Source organism: Abramis brama (assembly GCF_963993115.1).
Source record: "Abramis brama genome assembly, chromosome: 14".
In the NCBI taxonomy this organism is placed as follows: domain Eukaryota; kingdom Metazoa; phylum Chordata; class Actinopteri; order Cypriniformes; family Leuciscidae; genus Abramis; species Abramis brama.
In genome coordinates, this window is record NC_139976.1 from 27,736,196 (window position 1) to 27,754,201 (window position 18,006).

Sequence of the window (18,006 nt, forward strand, 5' to 3'; positions counted from 1 at the left end):
CGATACCGATTGTTTTGACCGATGTATATTTATAATGTATATTGGTGCATCCCTATTAACTGCAATGTCTGTAATGTAAGACACCTAAGACCGTGCTACAGGGAGACGGATGGACAACTGATTGTCATTGCAGTGACAAACAACGTGTAACCATGTGTCCCCCTCAAGACCTGATTTGTTTTTTAAACACAACACCTTTGCTTCACCAATTTATGTAGATGTGTGCATCCATTGTGTCTTCAATGCACATCATTCATATCACCACGTTTATATGTTTCTTCAAAGCTGAGAAAAATAATTAATGATAATAATTATCATTAATTAACAAATAATTGGCACGTTCATGACTTTATTGGGGAAGATGCCTCTTGAAGGTGAATAAAGGAATGGAATTAAAACAAAATGTGAAGGTATATGTAGAGATCGAATTAAGCGAAATAAAAGGCTGTAAAATGGTATACAATTTTAACAAAAAATGTTTAATACACTTATTAGTCATTTTAAGAATAAAACAATTCATCATTCAAACACTAATTTGTAAGGGCTGACCTATATATTAATCTCTGTTCCTAAACTTAGTATTGTTTATTTTTTCTGTGTTTTTTTTATATATATATATTCCAATAATTTTGTGCTCTCCATTCTGTGGATGGGCTCATGACAGCTTCTGTCTCAATAGATGTAAATAATGTAATCCCATTTTTCCTCATTCATTCTCTTCCTACTCTCTTCTTCATCTTCCGTTTCTTTCACTCCCACATCTTTGTCTTTACATCTCACGCTTTACCTAGGAATCACAAAAAGAGGAGTTTTAATAAACAGAAGGTCAATACTGAGCAAATATTAAGCAGCACTAAATGTCATTGTGAACCTCTGTATTGGGTATCGTTCACTACCTCACGATACAATATGTATCGAAATACATACATCACTACAACATATATTGCAATATATCACAAAGCCTCATATTCACATTGCAAACAATACAAAAACAATTTAACACGTGCTTAAAAAAAACTTTTATCTTAAACAAATCCCAGTTACCTTTTTATTGGACTCAACAGCCACATTCCCTTACATTACAATACATATTATTGTACTATAAACGAATGTATTAATTCACAACACTGTATCTTGAAACATATTACAAATATAATATTTGAGTTCAACATGATTTACACAAGCAAACATGTTCTTAGAACATGATTTACCCAAATAGGACATTCCTGGATCATCCTTAATGGTCCTGGAACAACATTCCTCTCAGTTAGTCAGATTTTAGGGTTATCATTAGGGTTGACAAAATGCACATTGCATATCCACTGTGTAACATGCCATTTAACTAGTAGTTAGTTTATATTTTATGGAAGTTAGTTTATAGTGTATTTGATAAAAATATAACTTCTCACTTAGTAAAAATAAATCAATTTCAAGATGCAGATGTTTTTGTATTGAGCTGACAATGCAATCACAGGTTATTGCAACCTTTGAAATAGATGAAACCCTTCCCACTGAGGAAGACAAATGAAAAGTTCAGCATACATTTCACAGGTACTCCATGCATGATTAATTACAGACCAATTTAAGACCACGTTCTCTCAAAGCAACACCAACCCACACATTAAACATGCACAAGTATAGAGACACAAACATATATAAAGACAGGTACAACAGTTACGAGAGGGGTATTGGATACCTTGCTTCTGTTACTTGAAAACAGTGAGGTGGGACTGTTTAGGCTAGAAATGAATAGTATGGTTAGTGGGAAATAAATTAGAGTGTGAGAGATAAGATAAAACATAAAGAATGATGAGTGTGGGATCAAAAACTAGCTTTTTAGTGCAACCAAGTTGTATAGTGAAAAAAGATTGTGCAATTAATATATAATAAATTGACAAAGAAAATTTTGATTAAAGTTAAGTTAAAGGAGTAAATCATAAGTTTCATTCAGAAAAAAGTCAGAATAAACAGTATAAGATTGTAAGTTTGAATAGAGTATGAGAGTGAGTGTAATTTTACATTTAAAATATGTTTACTTAAATGCATGTTATTTGATAATTATGTGAACATGCATATTTACATTTGTTTGAGAACTCACCCTCTACGTAGTTACGGGCGACGAACTTCAACACCTCATCAATGAGGATAACAGGGAAAGAAAGCTTCAGTACCACCATCCACTGTCCCACGTTCAAATGAGTCAACTTGAAAACCATCTGTAATAGGAATAGGAAGGTTGTGGCCAGTGTAGAGATATAGTCAAATATAATGAACAGGACAAAATAAAGGTGAGAGACGTACAGGCAGGGGGTCCACATAGAGGATCATGAAGTGGAGGGACATGGAGAGGGTCATGGCAGAAATCAGCCAGCCATTACTCCATGGGGGCATGCGCAGAAGGGACTGATTCTCAGACAAACTAATGAGAAAGACACAGAGAGGAATACTTATTACCACCATCAATGTCAGGGTAACATTAGCTTTGTTCCAAAACCTGACAGCATTGTAATGCATCTTAGGTTCCAATAAAGGGATGGTTCAGTTATGTCATAGTTCAATTCTATCATCATTTACTCACCCTCAAGTTGTTCCTAACCTGCATGAATTTGTGTCTTCTGCTGAACATATTTTGAAGAATGTCGGTAACCAAACAGCTGTGGGGCCCCATTGACTTCCATAGTATTTTTTTATTCTGTACTATGGAAGTTAATGGGGACCAGAAACTGTTTAGTTACTCATATTCTTCTAAATATCTTCTTTTGTGTTCATCAGAAAAAAAGATATTCATACAGGTTTGGAACAACTGAAGGGTGAGGAATTGATGGCAATTTTTGACAGAAATAAAATCCCATAATGCATTGTGGCTTGCTCTGTGAAAAGATTAATTCAAGATGCTGGACAGAGCAAGGGAAATTGAAATTACACTGTACATATACTTAGTTAAATACTGAAAATCTACTGCATTAGACAAAAACTGCAGTGAAGATGTAACCTGTTGAGGGCGTTGAGCATCTCAATTGTGACCAGGACAGACAGAGCCATGGTCATGGGTGCAGCAGCCTCAAACACCTCACAGTCAATGCCAACGAAGTCCTCATTCTCCTCGTGGCACTGCATGAAGTGAGACTACAGCAGGAAGAGAAATTAGCAGACATGAACAGATATGATAAAGAAGCTTTCTTTCCATGTTAGATTAAAATAATAATTATATGATGGAGATATTGCTCACCAGCTGGTAGTAGGTGATACCAGGACCCTCATCATCATACAGAAACCAGTGGGCGGCAGCACCCACGGTGGCAGCACCCACATATCCTGAGGACAGTCAAGTCATTAGAGTAACACCAAAACTCTGACCGAAAATATGAGTAAGTAGATATTCCACAGAAATAGCAAGGATACCAACCACCAATGGCCATGTATCTGAAGAACAGCCAGCCAGAGATCAGGGCCTCTTTGGGAGAGCGGGGAGGCTTGCCCATGATCTCAAGATCAGGGGGGTTGAAGCCCAGGGCAGTGGCGGGCAGACCATCAGTCACCAAGTTCACCCAAAGCAGTTGGACTGGGATCAGAGCCTCAGGCAGACCAAGAGCAGCAGTCAGGAAAATACTAAAAGAAACGAGAAGAATGTCACATGTGAGAAGGGGTGTAAACAGTGCTTAACAGTACTTAAGTTAAAGTACGTATACCCCTAGTGAAAAGAAAACCTACAACAAAATGTATTTAAAATACATTTATTTCATACTAAGTATACTACAAATCCATTAACATATTTACTGACATATCGCTTGAGACTTACTGATATAAATATTATAATTAAACTTTATTTGGAGTACTTCTTTATTGCACAATACACATTTCTTAATATTAAGCCTAAAATGTCTTTAATATCACTATTAGTATATGGATAGTATGATCTCTGTATAATATCAGTCTTTAAATGCAAAATATTTAAAGGTTATCTAAAGTATACCTGCAATAGTTCCACTTTAGCATACTTAGGTATATCTTTAGTTGAACCTCAGCACTATTTCTGGATAACTAAAGTACATTTACAAATACAAAATTAGTTGTTCCAATTTAGCAGACTTTAAGTATACCAATTAAGTATACAAAAAGTACATTTGCATAGTATATATTTTAAGCAGATAAAAATGTAAATTTATTTGTTGTATACTTAGCATAATTATTTTTATTTCAAATAGATTTTAGTATATATATTTTTCACTAGGGACTATATCAAAATTTTTACTCAATTAAATGTACCTACCCATAAAAAAAATTAGTGAAAGTAAATAAAGTTTCCATATTTTATTGTCCTTGAGGATTTCAAAGTTGAAAATGTGAAGTGTTTTTAAACTGACTTTTGAAAACAAGAGGCATAAGAGATTTTGATATTTTAATATTTTTGATGCAAAAACTTTGTAAAGAAATTTGTCAAAAATGACTATTTTCTCATTATTCTGATTATTTTACAGTAGTTTGACATTTAAATATTGTTGATAATTGAAAATATTGAGTTTTAGAATAATAATCAACTAATCATAAGCTGTGTTCACACTTGACTCAAGTTCATCCATCTACAGCAATGGTTATTATAAAACTCCAATTATTCTATTTCAACGTTTGTGTCTGGAAGGGATGGTTCACCCAAAAATTAACATTCTGTTATCACTTAGCCTCGTCTTTCACCCTTCTCTTTAAATGCGAAATGATTTAAGTCGTGTGACATGTACTTTGTACTTTTAAGTCTACATCAACTTGTAAAGGATTAAAAAGTATTATTTTTTTTACCATGTAAATGTAACTAAGTACAAGTATGTTTTAACAGAACTCAAAGTAAACCGATTCCCCCAAATAATACTCAAGTATAGTAGTAAAGTACTCAAATCCACCTTTGCATGTGAGCATACATGATAACATTAGACATGGTTTTAAAAAAGGCCATGGATTCTTACCAGACGACCTCTCCAACATTGGAAGAAATCAGGTAACGGATGAACTGCTTCATGTTGTTGTAAATAGCTCTGCCTTCCTCAACAGCTGCCACAATAGAAGAGAAGTTGTCATCGGCGAGGACCATCTCAGAGGCTGACTTGGCAACGGCAGTGCCAGAGCCCATGGCAATGCCAATTTCTGCCTTCTTCAAGGCAGGGGCATCGTTGACACCATCACCAGTCTAGAGCAAAGATAACAACATTACTGTATCATCTTAAAGGCAGGTCTCATGTGATATAGTGTTGTGGATGTTGGCTTGTAAAGTGCAAGTGTACGTATGTCTCACCATAGCAGTAATCTCATCATAACCCTGCAGGAACTCAACAATCTTAGACTTGTGGGCGGGCTCAACACGGGCAAAGCAGCATGCCCTACAGACAGCCTCACTTTGCTCAGAACGGGGCAGGTCATCAAACTCACGGCCAGTGTAAGCCTTGCCAGTTACATCCTCATCCTCGGTAAAGATGCCAATACGACGGCAGATGGCCACAGCGGTGCCCTTGTTGTCACCTGAGGGTTAACGTTTTTTTTATGAATTTTTTGTGTTATTTGGAAGACAGGTTAGGTGTTGCAGCAAGATTGAAAGAGATGATTGATGAGAGGATGGATAAAAAAACATACCAGTGATCATGATAACACGAATGCCAGCAGCCTTACACAGTAGAATGGAGCTAGAAACCTCTTTACGGGGGGGATCCAGCATACCAACACAGCCAACGAAGGTCAAGTCAGTCTGAACAAGAGACAGAAGATGTAGCAGGTCAAAGATTTGTAAAGTCAAAGATTTTATATAGCTTAGCCTGTTCATTTAACCCTCATACATCATTCTTGCTGGACCACCATAGCTGGAGCATATTGGCAATTCTCATTTTTCATAAATCAGTGCTGTCGGTCAACTTTTACATTTGTATCTGAGTTTTACAAATATTTAACCAATTAAAGGTTGTGACTAAATTTGTAACTCAACTTTAGGCAAAACCTCACTGAAACAAATTGAGCTCTGTGTGAGCTTGATTTTGGAAAAAAAGTTAATATTATAATGACACATTCAAGTATCTGTCCATATTTAAAGCCACAATACAAACTCTGATGACATGCTGTTCAGTTATTTAAACTGAAATTCAGTTATTTATTTTTTATTTTTTTCTAAAAAGTAACCGTTTTGGCCATAGGTTGGCAGCCTTCTTAGTTAGTTTTGATGTTCACCTCATAGTCCACAAATTTAGTAGAATCCTCAAGGACCATTTCCTCAACTTTCAGAGGAGTGTCCCTGGTGGCCAGTGCCAGGCAACGCAGAGTGTCACGGCCAGTACCCCATTCCTTGATGGTAGCCATGATCTTATCCTTTACAATTCCAGTCAGGGGTACGCGAGTAGCACCAACACGTACATAGGCACACCTGTCAATCACACCCTCTGGAGCACCCTAAAAAAAAGAGGATTCAGAAGATGTGTCTATTATTAGGAGAAGATCACCATCAATATTTACAATTTACTTTTTAAAATCCTTACAAAAAACAAACAAAACAAAAAACTGATGGTACCGTGGTACAGTGTTGTACTGGATTAGCAATACCATGGTACTTTCATTTATATACACCACTGTACCATATCATATACCATGGTATTTGCAAGGAACTTCCAAGAAACCATGACATTTTTTTGAGACAGACACATGATGGTGAAATAGCATACCTTCACAAACATTTTGGCGCCTGCATCACCCTTGGTAGGTGTACAGTACACAGACATAGATTTCCTGTCACGGGAGAACTCCAGAGTGAAGTTCTTCTTCATTAGCTGCTTAATAATCTGCACAAGATGAAAATGGAAACAGATTTGAGTTACATAACAATCAGCTCCAAGCTACATTACTGATGTTTTAGGAAGGTACACCTCTACTTACACTACAGCAAGCATTTGCTCTCTCAACCTTGGACAGGTTGTTGACGCTGGACTTGAAAACATTCATCTTCTCAACCAAGCAGCACAAAGCAGTTTCAGTGGCCTCACCGACCTTCTCAAAGATCTTCTTGGACTGTAACACAAAGGAAGATTACAGTTTTTTTGGGGGACAAAAATAAATAAGAGAATGGAGGAATGAAGTATAAAAGAGTATGTGTCTCTCACCTCATTGTAGTCAAGTGAGGAATCGTTGCACAGGGCACAAATGGTGGCCAACTCAACTAAACCGTCAATCTGACTGCAGTCAACACGAGCACCCCCTTTTGTGCTGAGAACAAGATGCCACTCATATTACATTTATGACTTCAACTTGTTGATAGCCTGATAATAAAAAGGAGCATTTTAGGGGAAGTTTTTAATTGTGTACTTACACCTCACCCTCGGGTGTGTACTTGGAGCCAGAGATATCAAAGCAGTTAAGATCAACGTGATCACCCTCAATTCTATCAATGATGAACATCTGTAATGATAAACAATTTCATCTTAGTCTGAAAGTAATAATATGTCCATATTAATATAAATGTATACATGTGAAGACTTATACTTTATGTTCAAAGGTTAAGTGTGTAATTTCTGCACCAATTGCAACACCCAACGAAAATGCAAAAATAATGTGCTTTAGAAAAAGGTTTCCAAACACACCTATTTCTAGGTGTCTAGGTCCTATTTCCAAACACACCTATTTCTTTTTCCATTGCTCAAAATATAGGAATACCATCCACAAACTCTTAACACTTGGTTGGCAAATCAGACTGCTTAAACGTGTAAATGTTATCTTAGCTATGTTTTGAAAGTGAATTGTGGAAGTTAGCCTACTAATGACAGATTAAAGGCAAGGTAGACGATTTTTTCCAGAAACATTTTTTTGTTATGCTGGTTGAAAGTCTCTTCATATCCTGAAAGCAATCATTTAGTAAAATGGTCTAAATATATTTCTATAAATATATATCTTCTGTGGAAGGCGTAGGACCATAAAATGTTCGTTCTATACAATGTCCTGCCTGCCTGTCAATGTATGTATTTGCATTCCGCTGTGCACCCGGTTTGCTCAGACATTACACATCATCAGCGTGTTTCATGCTATGCAGAGTTGTAGACAGAGACAGCCACAGAGTAACACAAACAAACAGCAGCTGCCTTTTACAGTTCCTGCTGTACCAAACAACAAGCTTATGCTGTGTTCATGCCATTACTACCGTAAATTAAGAGATGACAACCCGTGACATTCTACTGGGAGCTGTTCACATCCTCAGAATGTGTTTCAATGGCAACACTATCAATCCCGAAATGAATGTGCAGCAGTCAGGTGGTACAGGTCAGTGCTCTTTGAGTTGTTTATGTTCATTATCATTGTAATGTTATGTAATTTGAGACGTGAGGTAATTTAATGTTGTCTCCCGTGACATTTTGCAGACTCTGCTCCAGCTGTGTGTGCGTTTTGCGTTCATGTGTTTTAGAGGATGCATGGCTTTGGACAGCGTACTGAAAGGGAGGGTGGGACCTTATGCTTTCAAAGCTAGCTCGATATTGTTAGCCGCTCCGAAATTGCCGACCCTACCTTTAAATTGTGACAAGATTTCGTTTTTCAACACTGGAAAAGTTACACACTTCACCTTTAAGACTACAGTATATCAGTATTAGCAATAGCTTCATTATTTCTTAGTGGATGTGTGTACATGCAACACCTACTTTGGTCACACACATCTGATTGGTGGTCAGGGTGCCAGTCTTGTCAGAGCAGATGACAGAGGTACAGCCCAGGGTCTCCACAGAGGGCAATGAACGGACAATGGCGTTTTTCTTGGCCATACGTCTGGTACCAAGAGCCAGGCAGGTAGTGATGACAGCAGGCAAACCTGACAAGAGGATAGGAGTTTATGGATGGATTAATGTCTGTCAATAATATTGATACTCTTGATAGATTTAGATAGTAACTATGCTTCATGTAAAGTATAGACTAAAGGACAAGGTTTTAGCCCACTTGTGGGCATAGTGGGTATTACATAATAAACCTTAGGAAAAAAGAAACTTTGAGATATGTGTTGCAAGTGTTATCATGCTCACCCTCAGGGATTGCAGCCACAGCCAGAGCAACAGCGATCTTGAAGTAGTAGACAGCACCACGAATCCAGGATCCACCATGGACGGGGTCATTGAAGTGACCGATGTTGATCATCCAGACAGCAACGCAGATCAGAGAGATAACCTTAGAGAGCTGCTCACCAAACTCATCCAGTTTCTGCTGCAGAGGGGTCTTCTCCTGCTCTGTGGCAGCCATCTGGTCACGGATTTTACCAATCTCAGTGGCTACACCAGTAGCGACAGCGACTCCAATAGCCTTGCCAGCAGCAATGTTTGTGCCCTATAGGTGGGAGAGGAAACTAATGATTTACCCCAATAGTATTTTTTCCTGAATCAAATTCTTGTTCTTAGAACAATATTTCTTTTGATTATTAAGATATTGAGATTAGGCTGTTGTGTTGGGGTTTGAACAACTTTCTTATCTACTTAACCTTCCAAAAGCACATTCTACTGGGCGAAATCACGGTCACCAGGTTGGGTTAAGGTTAGGGTTATAATTGAGAGGAACTTTGTTCAAGAACCTTGTGTGTATGGAGGAATGTAGCTAATTGGAGAGGTAGAAAACTAATCTGTATAGTTGGAGGATTGTATCGATGAAAACTCACAGAGAAAAGCATGTTCTTTTTGTCCTGATTGACGGCTCTAAGGTCGGGGACAACATCGGTGTGCTTGATCACACTGACAGACTCACCTGTGCAAAAAGATAAGCACATTTACATTTACATACAAATACAATAAAATATAACCTCAAAATTACAAACTTCCCAAAGGTTTATCCCAAAAAAAGCTACGTAATCATGGGGATCATCTTCCTATGATGAATATTTGAGTTACAGCAGAGTTTGGTCACCAATTGTCCCGCTGTGTTGAGGGAGCCCTGAGAGAAGGTTCACATATAATGATCTCAATGTAACTACAGATGTGAGAACATTTTTGTTCTCAATACACTGGAAAACAGAGGGATGCAGAGCAGCACAGCTGCTTCTAAAGTAGCTGCTTTACAAATTATTTTCCATTCAAAAGAAACCACTTGTCATGTTTGTAGTGGTTATATAGTTTTAATGTTCTGACAATTTTGACACCAGTGGGCTAAATTTCACAATCACACCTAGGACCCCACAAGCTAAAAGCACTAACCAGTAAGGATGGACTGGTCAACGCGAAGGGTGGTGGATCGGATAGAAGTAAGCCTGATGTCAGCAGGAACTTTATCACCAACTAGGGAAGAGGAAAGAGAGAGTATTCAGTATGGAAAATCGTGGTGATTCATGACCAGTGCTGCAACAAAAAGAGCCTGAACCAAAAATCTGACCTACAGGATACTTGAAATTACTAAACATACAGTATATGATGTGACTATATAGCCATGGATCACAAAGATTATAGTGTATGTAGGCTCTGTGCCAGTGGCAGTAATGCCACATGATTTGTGGAGAACTATATCATAATTACCTAGACATTGCTACCTCAAACTATAAATGTAATACTGTGAGTAGTTCTTTACTACACACTATGTAGCCATATACTATTTCACACCTTGTTGCTTCTGTTAATCAAACTTGCATTGCAGGGTTTGTAGTGTGCAAACCAGGTAATAAAATATATATCCAAGATTGAGCATAATTTTACAGTAGTACCTTTCTACCATTAAACTTTTCCTTTAGGACTCAAGATAGACTGACAGCATCAATCTCATCTGGCCTGGCTGTATCACTTCTGCATATATCTCAACACTCAAAATAATAATTTCAAATCCTTTTGGTGTAATACAGATACTGGATAATGGGTCAACAGGGGATTCTATACATTCAGAAAATATGCAAACTGTGCACAGTATATTCCAAACTAAAGATTGAACAACATAAAGGAGTCTTACCAGACACCTCCACAATGTCACCAGGGACAATCTCTCTGGCCTTGATCCTCTGGACGCTCTTTCTGTCGGTGCGGTAGACCTTACCGATCTCAGGTTCATACTCCTTCAGAGCCTCAATGGCACTCTCAGCATTACGCTCCTGTATGACAGACAATACATTTGCTTGGTGAGCATACAGATGCCTATGTGTTATGCATTCACTTCATTTACTTTGTGAAATCAATAATCTACTTATATCTGCTTCTGTGATTAAGTAACTGTGTGCATTTGGTGCATTACCTGCCACACACCGACAATGGCATTGGCAATGAGAATAAGCAAAATGACAAAAGGCTCAACAAAGGCAGTCACAGTCTCTTCACCCTCCTCAAACCAGGCCAGTACCTAAAAAAACACACAAATACAGACATAAGAGACCAGCACAAGATACATATTGCTCTTGATTTCCATTTAGGGTTTATATTTCCATCTCTTACAGCAGAGATAGTGTTAAGACTGCACATCTTGGTGGTATCTACTGAATATCTTGATATTCATATATATATATATATAAATATAAAATATTTTTTATATAGTTAGAACTCTAATAAGATTCTTATATCATCAATGGAATATATTGAAATATTAAAAAAACTTTTAATTAAAATATTTTCAGAATGCACTTGACTAATGTAGTTTTTCAAAGTATTGTGTCATACTCGATAAGGTTTTCTATGGGAAGGAAGACAGTAATCTGGAGTAAAATCTGGTGTCAAAATGTAGTTGGCTACAATTTCTAGGCAATTACTCCATTAATATGAAGGTTTCAGAGAAAATAAAAAAGACATTTCCCACCTTTGTATAAACTCTTGATTTATTGACCAGTGGAAGGCTTAGATAGCCTTCCAAGCCTTCCTAGCCTGGGAAAACCCAGACAACTTTCGGCAAATTTAGATTTGCTCTGCAAGGTGTCTGGCAAAGAGCTCATTCAAGCCCATTTCTAATCCGTCGAAATCAAGGCACCAATCAGAAACGTTGGGGCGGGCTTTACACAATGACGATCGCTCTGATTGGTTTTAGGTCTATCCAATTGCGCCCAGAGGCATTTGAGCGACGTCCGTTGGTGAAGCGCACCAACTTTTAAATGCATTATTATATTCAAATTGCAAACACATGAGGACAGTCTCCATGAAAGACCCACTGGCAGATGAACGTGTTACTACATTTCTCTCCGAAATGGTAGGAAATTAAATTAGATTTAATAGAGGATTTTAACTGTGACAAGATGATTGACAGGGCAGTTTAAGTGACAGGATGCACGCGACAGATCCGTCCGATAAAGATGACGAAGTAGTATGTCCCAAAGCTTGCCTACTTTTTTGCTACACATTCAAAAGTAAATATCTTTTCTTACAAAAAGAGTACATACTTTTATGGCGTAGTGTAACTTAGGCGAATTGGGATGCAGCATATGGCTTTACGATGACGATCGCTCTGATTGGTTTTAGGTCTATCCAATTGCGCCCAGAGGCATTTGAGCGACGTCCGTTGGTGACGCCCCTTTGGAAATGAGTTATTAATGAAGCTTTGCCAGACCATAACTCAGTTACTACTGAGAATGGTCTGGTTTTAACCAGGCTAAGGCTTAGAGGCTCACTAGGCCAATCCTAAATATTATTTATGAATACGGGAAATACTATTCTTACATCATGATGCTATTGGTAAGGTTGCTTAACAGGCCTGCAGTTATATCTCCTCTCCCTTTACTTTCTCTCATGCATCTCTCCTGACCTTTTCAAAGGATAGAGTTTCTGTCTTCAACTTGAGTCCTGCTTAAAATAAACCCCTTCGCCCTCTCACACATCTTCTGAGCACCTCAATATTTTCCTTCTAAGGCCATTCGAACAGCTGGTTGAGGCGCAGTGTGGTGGGGGTTGGACATTAATACCCCCCATGTTCAACTTTAACCTCCTAATAACCGCTGAAACTTACAAACATCCAGTCTTTCCTGCTTAGAAAACTATGGGATAAATAACACCACCGGTATGGCTTCCTGACACAATAAATTAAGATCAATCAACTCAATAGGAAACTATTTCATGCTACATTGCAATATGTAGTACTGCTATCATATCTTAAGGCTGATGCTTTACTGTTCACACTACTATGTAGACCTTTACAAATAACCTTTGTGCTAAATAAAAGGGCAAACTACCAAGTGTACCTTGTTGCATAACACCATAAATGGCTGTGGTGTATGTTACAGCATTAAGTGCAGTAAGGCAACCTACACTATGTTACAACAGCTGTTTACACGACACACCACTCAAATTAAAAGGGTATGTTTAAAAGTGTGTGTCATGTTGTATCTATATGCTGACAGATCTGGTTAAATCCCATGAAACAAAGTGTTTGATATGTTTTGTATGTACATCACTATGACACCATACTCATTAATGTCTTTGTTGGGTCTCGACTTAAATAACTATTTTGTTCTAAAATATATATATATATGAGTCATATCCAACCTTTTTTGTGTGTGTAATGTTTTCTTTCTGCTCAATATACATTCCTAAAATATTTTTTGGGACCAAAGAGACACTAATATATGGTAATAATTATTTTTTTTTGTTGGTGAGATGTGGTGAGATTGTTGGCTCTGTGGTTGCTGATTTATTTGCAGTCTTTTTTGAATTATTCACTTTTAAGTAACTTACGAAAGAGATGCAGGCAGCAAGCAGCAAAATTCTGACCAACAGATCTTCAAACTGCTCAACGATCAACTCCCAGATGGATTTTCCTAAAAGGAACAGAAATATAGTTCAGTTGTTACTTAGTAGATTTTGAGATTCTATTGATGACTAGTTAATATGTTATTAATTTTCAGTCCCAGCTTCTTTCCAATCATTTCTAATGTTGTTACTTTATTAGCAATATGTTTGTACATACCCTCCTCAGCTGGCAGCTCTATGAAACAAAGTAGACAGAGAAAAAAAATAAATAAATTAATAACTGACCAGAAATCAATGCAACATTTACTCTGGCCAATCTTTCACTGTATCCAAGAAGAGCTATTATGGCATAACCATTTCTAATTGATTTCATATGAAAATTATTATAAAAAAGGAACCTGAGGCATTTCAATCATTTTGCAGACGACTGACAAGTATTAGTATGTTCACACTGGAACAGCTTTTGGACATGAATAAACACATATTTCAACTTTTAAAATGTGAACAGTTTGAAAGCAATGCTGACATTCAGTCCCAGCTTCAGTATTCATGTGTATTCAAATATATTTGAATACATATATGATAAATATTTGAATGTTTAAATAATGAACATAAAAATCCCCACTAAAGCCTAAATTAAAAAGTTTTAATTATATGCAAATATCAACAATAATAATATCATTTATTGCTACTTCTACTACTACTACTACTAATAATAATAATTATAATAACAGCCTAAATAGAAATACACCCCTGAACAGTAATGTGAAACCTGCTTTCCAACACTTGGAATCATTATATTTGAAATGTAAAAAGTGCTTGTGCATGCTAGGGAGTCTCTGTACAAGTGGTTATGTTTTTAAGTCATGACTTTGTAATACCAGTAACATATCTGATCTCTCAGGCCAACTTCCCTTCCCCCATCTGCCTGAAATACTGCTAATCTAATAAGACCTCTCAAATATCCAAGCAAGGCCGTTGTGCCATCACCTGTCTTTCTTCCCTTCTCCTCTTCTGCCAAAGTCTATTTTCAATCCCAGCTTCTCAGTTTCTGTGCCACAACCTGTTTGTGTTCCTTTAAATGCCACTGAAGAGTCTGAACATTTCAGAATATACTAAACCATCCATTATCAAGATTATCTAAGATCTATGCAATTGTATATATATATATATATTTTTCCACTATTTAAAAATTTAACCCAAAAGCTCTGTTGTACTAACTGTATGTGTCTATCTGTGTGCCTTCCTAAAAATAAATGCTTCCATCATTTAGAGTGTTTGGTTGTCTTTATATTAAACCCTGCATGCATCTTCAAGACATCTCATTGATCTCACCATTGTAGCCGAACTTATCCAGGTTCTTCTTGACCTGATCAGGGGTAAGCCCGGTGGTCTCATTAACCGTAAAGTAGGCCAGACATTCAGCCGTGGTCTTGGCGTAGGCGTCCTCCATCCTGTCAGGGGTGAAGGATCTTTACGAATGGCAAAAGCTTAGTTAAACAGGTCTACCCGTGCTTTTTAGTCTTTATTGCTCTTGTTACTCGCTGTACTACAAAATCTGCCCCCCGTTACTTGGACCCCCTCCGTACAGGAGTGATGGACTGACAGAAAGAGCGATTAAATTCACACATGTGCACTGTTTTATACTGCTGCCAGCTGCCCTATTGGTCAAAGTTGCCCATCGCCACACCCCAAAATTCCAGTCAGTTGCGTATGGCTTTGCAGGACTGAGTTATAGACTAGGGGTTGAACGTCTTCGGCGTCTCAGACTTGAAGATGTGGGGGGTTATTTGGTGGGCAAGGAGCATGAGGGGTTAGCATATGTAGGGGGTAGCACTGAAATGAAAAGTTGATCTGTTTTTGGAACATGCATGGTCAGTGGAATAAGGAGAGTGGAGAAGGTGAAAGAGTTAGAGTGAGTGATGGGCCAAATGGCCTCTGATAGGAGGGGGTTGTTAGAGGAGTGCTGGAGGGTTAATTTGATACAAGCATTAGAGGAGTGTTGTAACATGGGAGGCTTAAATAAGAGAGTGTCACAATGAACACACATTGATTTGGCATGAACAAGAACACCATGATTTCCTATGATCCTTTTTAGATCTATCTCAGCATTAAGATCCAATTCGAAACTAAAATCAAGCAGTGCATCAACAGGTATTTAGCCAAGTGTTCATGACTTAACATAAACACAATCTCTTAATCATATGTATGTCATTTCCATTACTCTCATGGCAATTATTAACTATTTTTGTATCTGCACTGACCCCACATAGACCCCAGAGACAATTAGGTTTAGGGGTGGACCTTCGTTCTTACTTTTTGAATTACATGGTATACATCATTCTAACGAAATCACCACCTTTTCTCACGAGATTGGGTTGGTCATGGCATTATGGTTGGCTGCACTTCATTTTACACTCATAAAAAGGACAGTCCTTGTTTGTTTTTTTCAAAGGAAGGAAATTAAATAATTTAGAAGCTGAAAGTTCTCAAAGGTCTCTAATTTAGTAAGCTAATTTTGTTTTCAGACCCGGTCAAGAGGGGCATCACTGAAATTAATGAGAACCTCAGTAGAAGTGGGGCCCCTGTCACATTGGTCACTCAATACAATTTTCAACAGATTTGTTTGGTGTGATGCCCCCGCCTTGTTCATTTCTGATTGAAACACATATCATGAAAAGGACTACAAGGTACTGAAGAAGAAATTCTGCATGGAACTTTGTTTTACCAGGACATTCAATCAATTGGCAGCAATTGACAACACTTAGACCTTTTTGAGTTGCATTAATTTCTAAAACAACCTTGACAGCAAAATAGTGTTGGCCCAGATCCGGCCCACATCAGGTACACGGCGATTCCACCCAGCCCAGATGTGGTCCAGATCTGGGCCGACACTATGTTGCTGTCTGGGAAATCAGGTAGGCAGAATAAAATTTTCCTCAAGGCTGTATAAGCTTGCTCAAAGACTGGGCCCCAATTACTTTCAAATGTTTCAGTTTCTCTGGATGCTAGGCTTTTTCATGGCCACTTGCTTAATAGAAGCAATGTTCATTGCTGTTCTTCTCATATTGAGTGGTCTGGTATTCTGTCACAGTTAATTCAGATGAAGAAAAAGGTTAAAACAGGTTTCTACAAACAAAAGTTATTTAATTAAAAAAAACTCATGTAATCCAAAGGCAAGCATGCGTCATTACACAAACAATACCAGACAACAACTGAATGAAAAGGAGGAACTTAAATATACAGGGTGATTGAACTCAAATGATGAACAGGTGGTGACTCGTTAATCAGAAACCATAGTTACAATTGAGGAGCGGGAAACTGGAACAAAGGAAAACTGGTGACTGATAAAAACAAATAGAAAGTTCATGAAAATGAAACAAAAACAGGCAGTTTGTGACATAACGCCCCCATCCGGCAAGGTGCGACCTCACGCCTGATTTTTAGTCAAGTCCTAGTCTTTATTTTGCTCTAGTTCTCCCAAGCTTTATTTTTGGTTTATCTCTTGTTTTTGCTCTTGTTTAGCTTGCCTTCAAGTTTGCAGTCTTGTTTCATTTCTGTGTTTACTAATTCCAGTTATTAATTTATAGAATTTAATTTATTTTTCCTTTGCTAAAGCTCCAGTTATTATTGTTTTCTGGTGTTCTAGTTTTTGCCAGTTTTTATTTTGCTCGTTTTTGTTCTCTTGTTGTCTTGAGTCTTGTCTTGTGTATTGGTTCCTGTCTACTCCCCGAGATTCCCTGCCTGCTGGTTCCTTCTGCCTGGCAGTAAGATCTGGTTCAGGGTCTGTGTGCAGCAAGTATCAGATCTCTGCTTCATGGTTCCTTGCCCTGTCTTCACCACAACCATCTCCCTTACCTGGTCACGTCCTCAGCAGTTCTTCGACCTGTTGTCCTCTGAAGTTGGTTCCAGCAGTCACCCACAGCTGTCCTGTCGTTTTTTCCTGTTGACCCTTCTGTTTGGACTGTTCCTGCCTCACCCTATCTTGTAATGTCTTCTGTAATAAATGTCACTCCTCTGCTCATTCTGCATCTGGGTCTCCCCTACTGGCGCGCGTCTCTCTGTGCATCCTGTGTGTCACATAAAGAGGACATTCACAGGCAGCGTTTTTTCTTTTGTTTTGTTGCGCTTGAATAGTTTAAAAGCATTAGCATGAATAGGAGAGTGGTCATATACACTAGCCAAAGGATGACAGAAAAACGGATGCTGTGTTAATTGCATTAAATATTTTGAACACATTAAATTTGAAAAAATTAATCGCATGCGTTAACGTGTTAACGTTGACAGCCCCCCCAAAAAATATATCTATGAAAATTTTCAGTCTGTATTCAGACCCCATCATAGCATAGAAACTGTGCTCGTTAAAAATACAAAT

At 37.9% G+C, this 18,006-nt stretch overlaps 1 protein-coding gene across 3 annotated transcripts; it reads right to left on the reverse strand.

The window, feature by feature from the left end:
* Positions 1-458: 458 nt before the first annotated feature.
* Positions 459-15,403, reverse strand: atp2a1l (ATPase sarcoplasmic/endoplasmic reticulum Ca2+ transporting 1, like). 3 transcript variants are annotated; one of them, XR_014609056.1, is made up of 25 exons: positions 14,967-15,246; positions 13,849-13,866; positions 13,617-13,699; positions 11,200-11,304; positions 10,921-11,059; positions 10,182-10,262; positions 9,650-9,735; positions 9,027-9,324; positions 8,652-8,818; positions 7,334-7,422; positions 7,128-7,230; positions 6,904-7,035; positions 6,693-6,809; positions 6,205-6,423; positions 5,620-5,731; positions 5,285-5,508; positions 4,959-5,179; positions 3,407-3,609; positions 3,230-3,315; positions 2,993-3,126; positions 2,302-2,419; positions 2,099-2,216; positions 1,697-1,739; positions 1,212-1,246; positions 459-787 (listed from the first exon to the last, which is right to left on the reverse strand). XR_014609056.1 is itself a non-coding variant. In XM_084135843.1 (24 exons), exons 1-23 carry the CDS (start codon positions 15,082-15,084, stop codon positions 1,735-1,737), a joined length of 2,976 nt encoding a protein of 991 aa, XP_083991969.1. In that variant the 5' UTR covers positions 15,085-15,403; the 3' UTR covers positions 459-787; positions 1,697-1,734. The 3 variants fall into 3 exon arrangements, 2 of the variants coding, with proteins under 2 accessions (XP_083991969.1, XP_083991968.1); XM_084135843.1 differs by lacking the exon at positions 1,212-1,246 and having other exon boundaries at positions 14,967-15,403; XM_084135842.1 differs by lacking the exons at positions 1,212-1,246; positions 1,697-1,739.
* Positions 15,404-18,006: the final 2,603 nt, after the last annotated feature.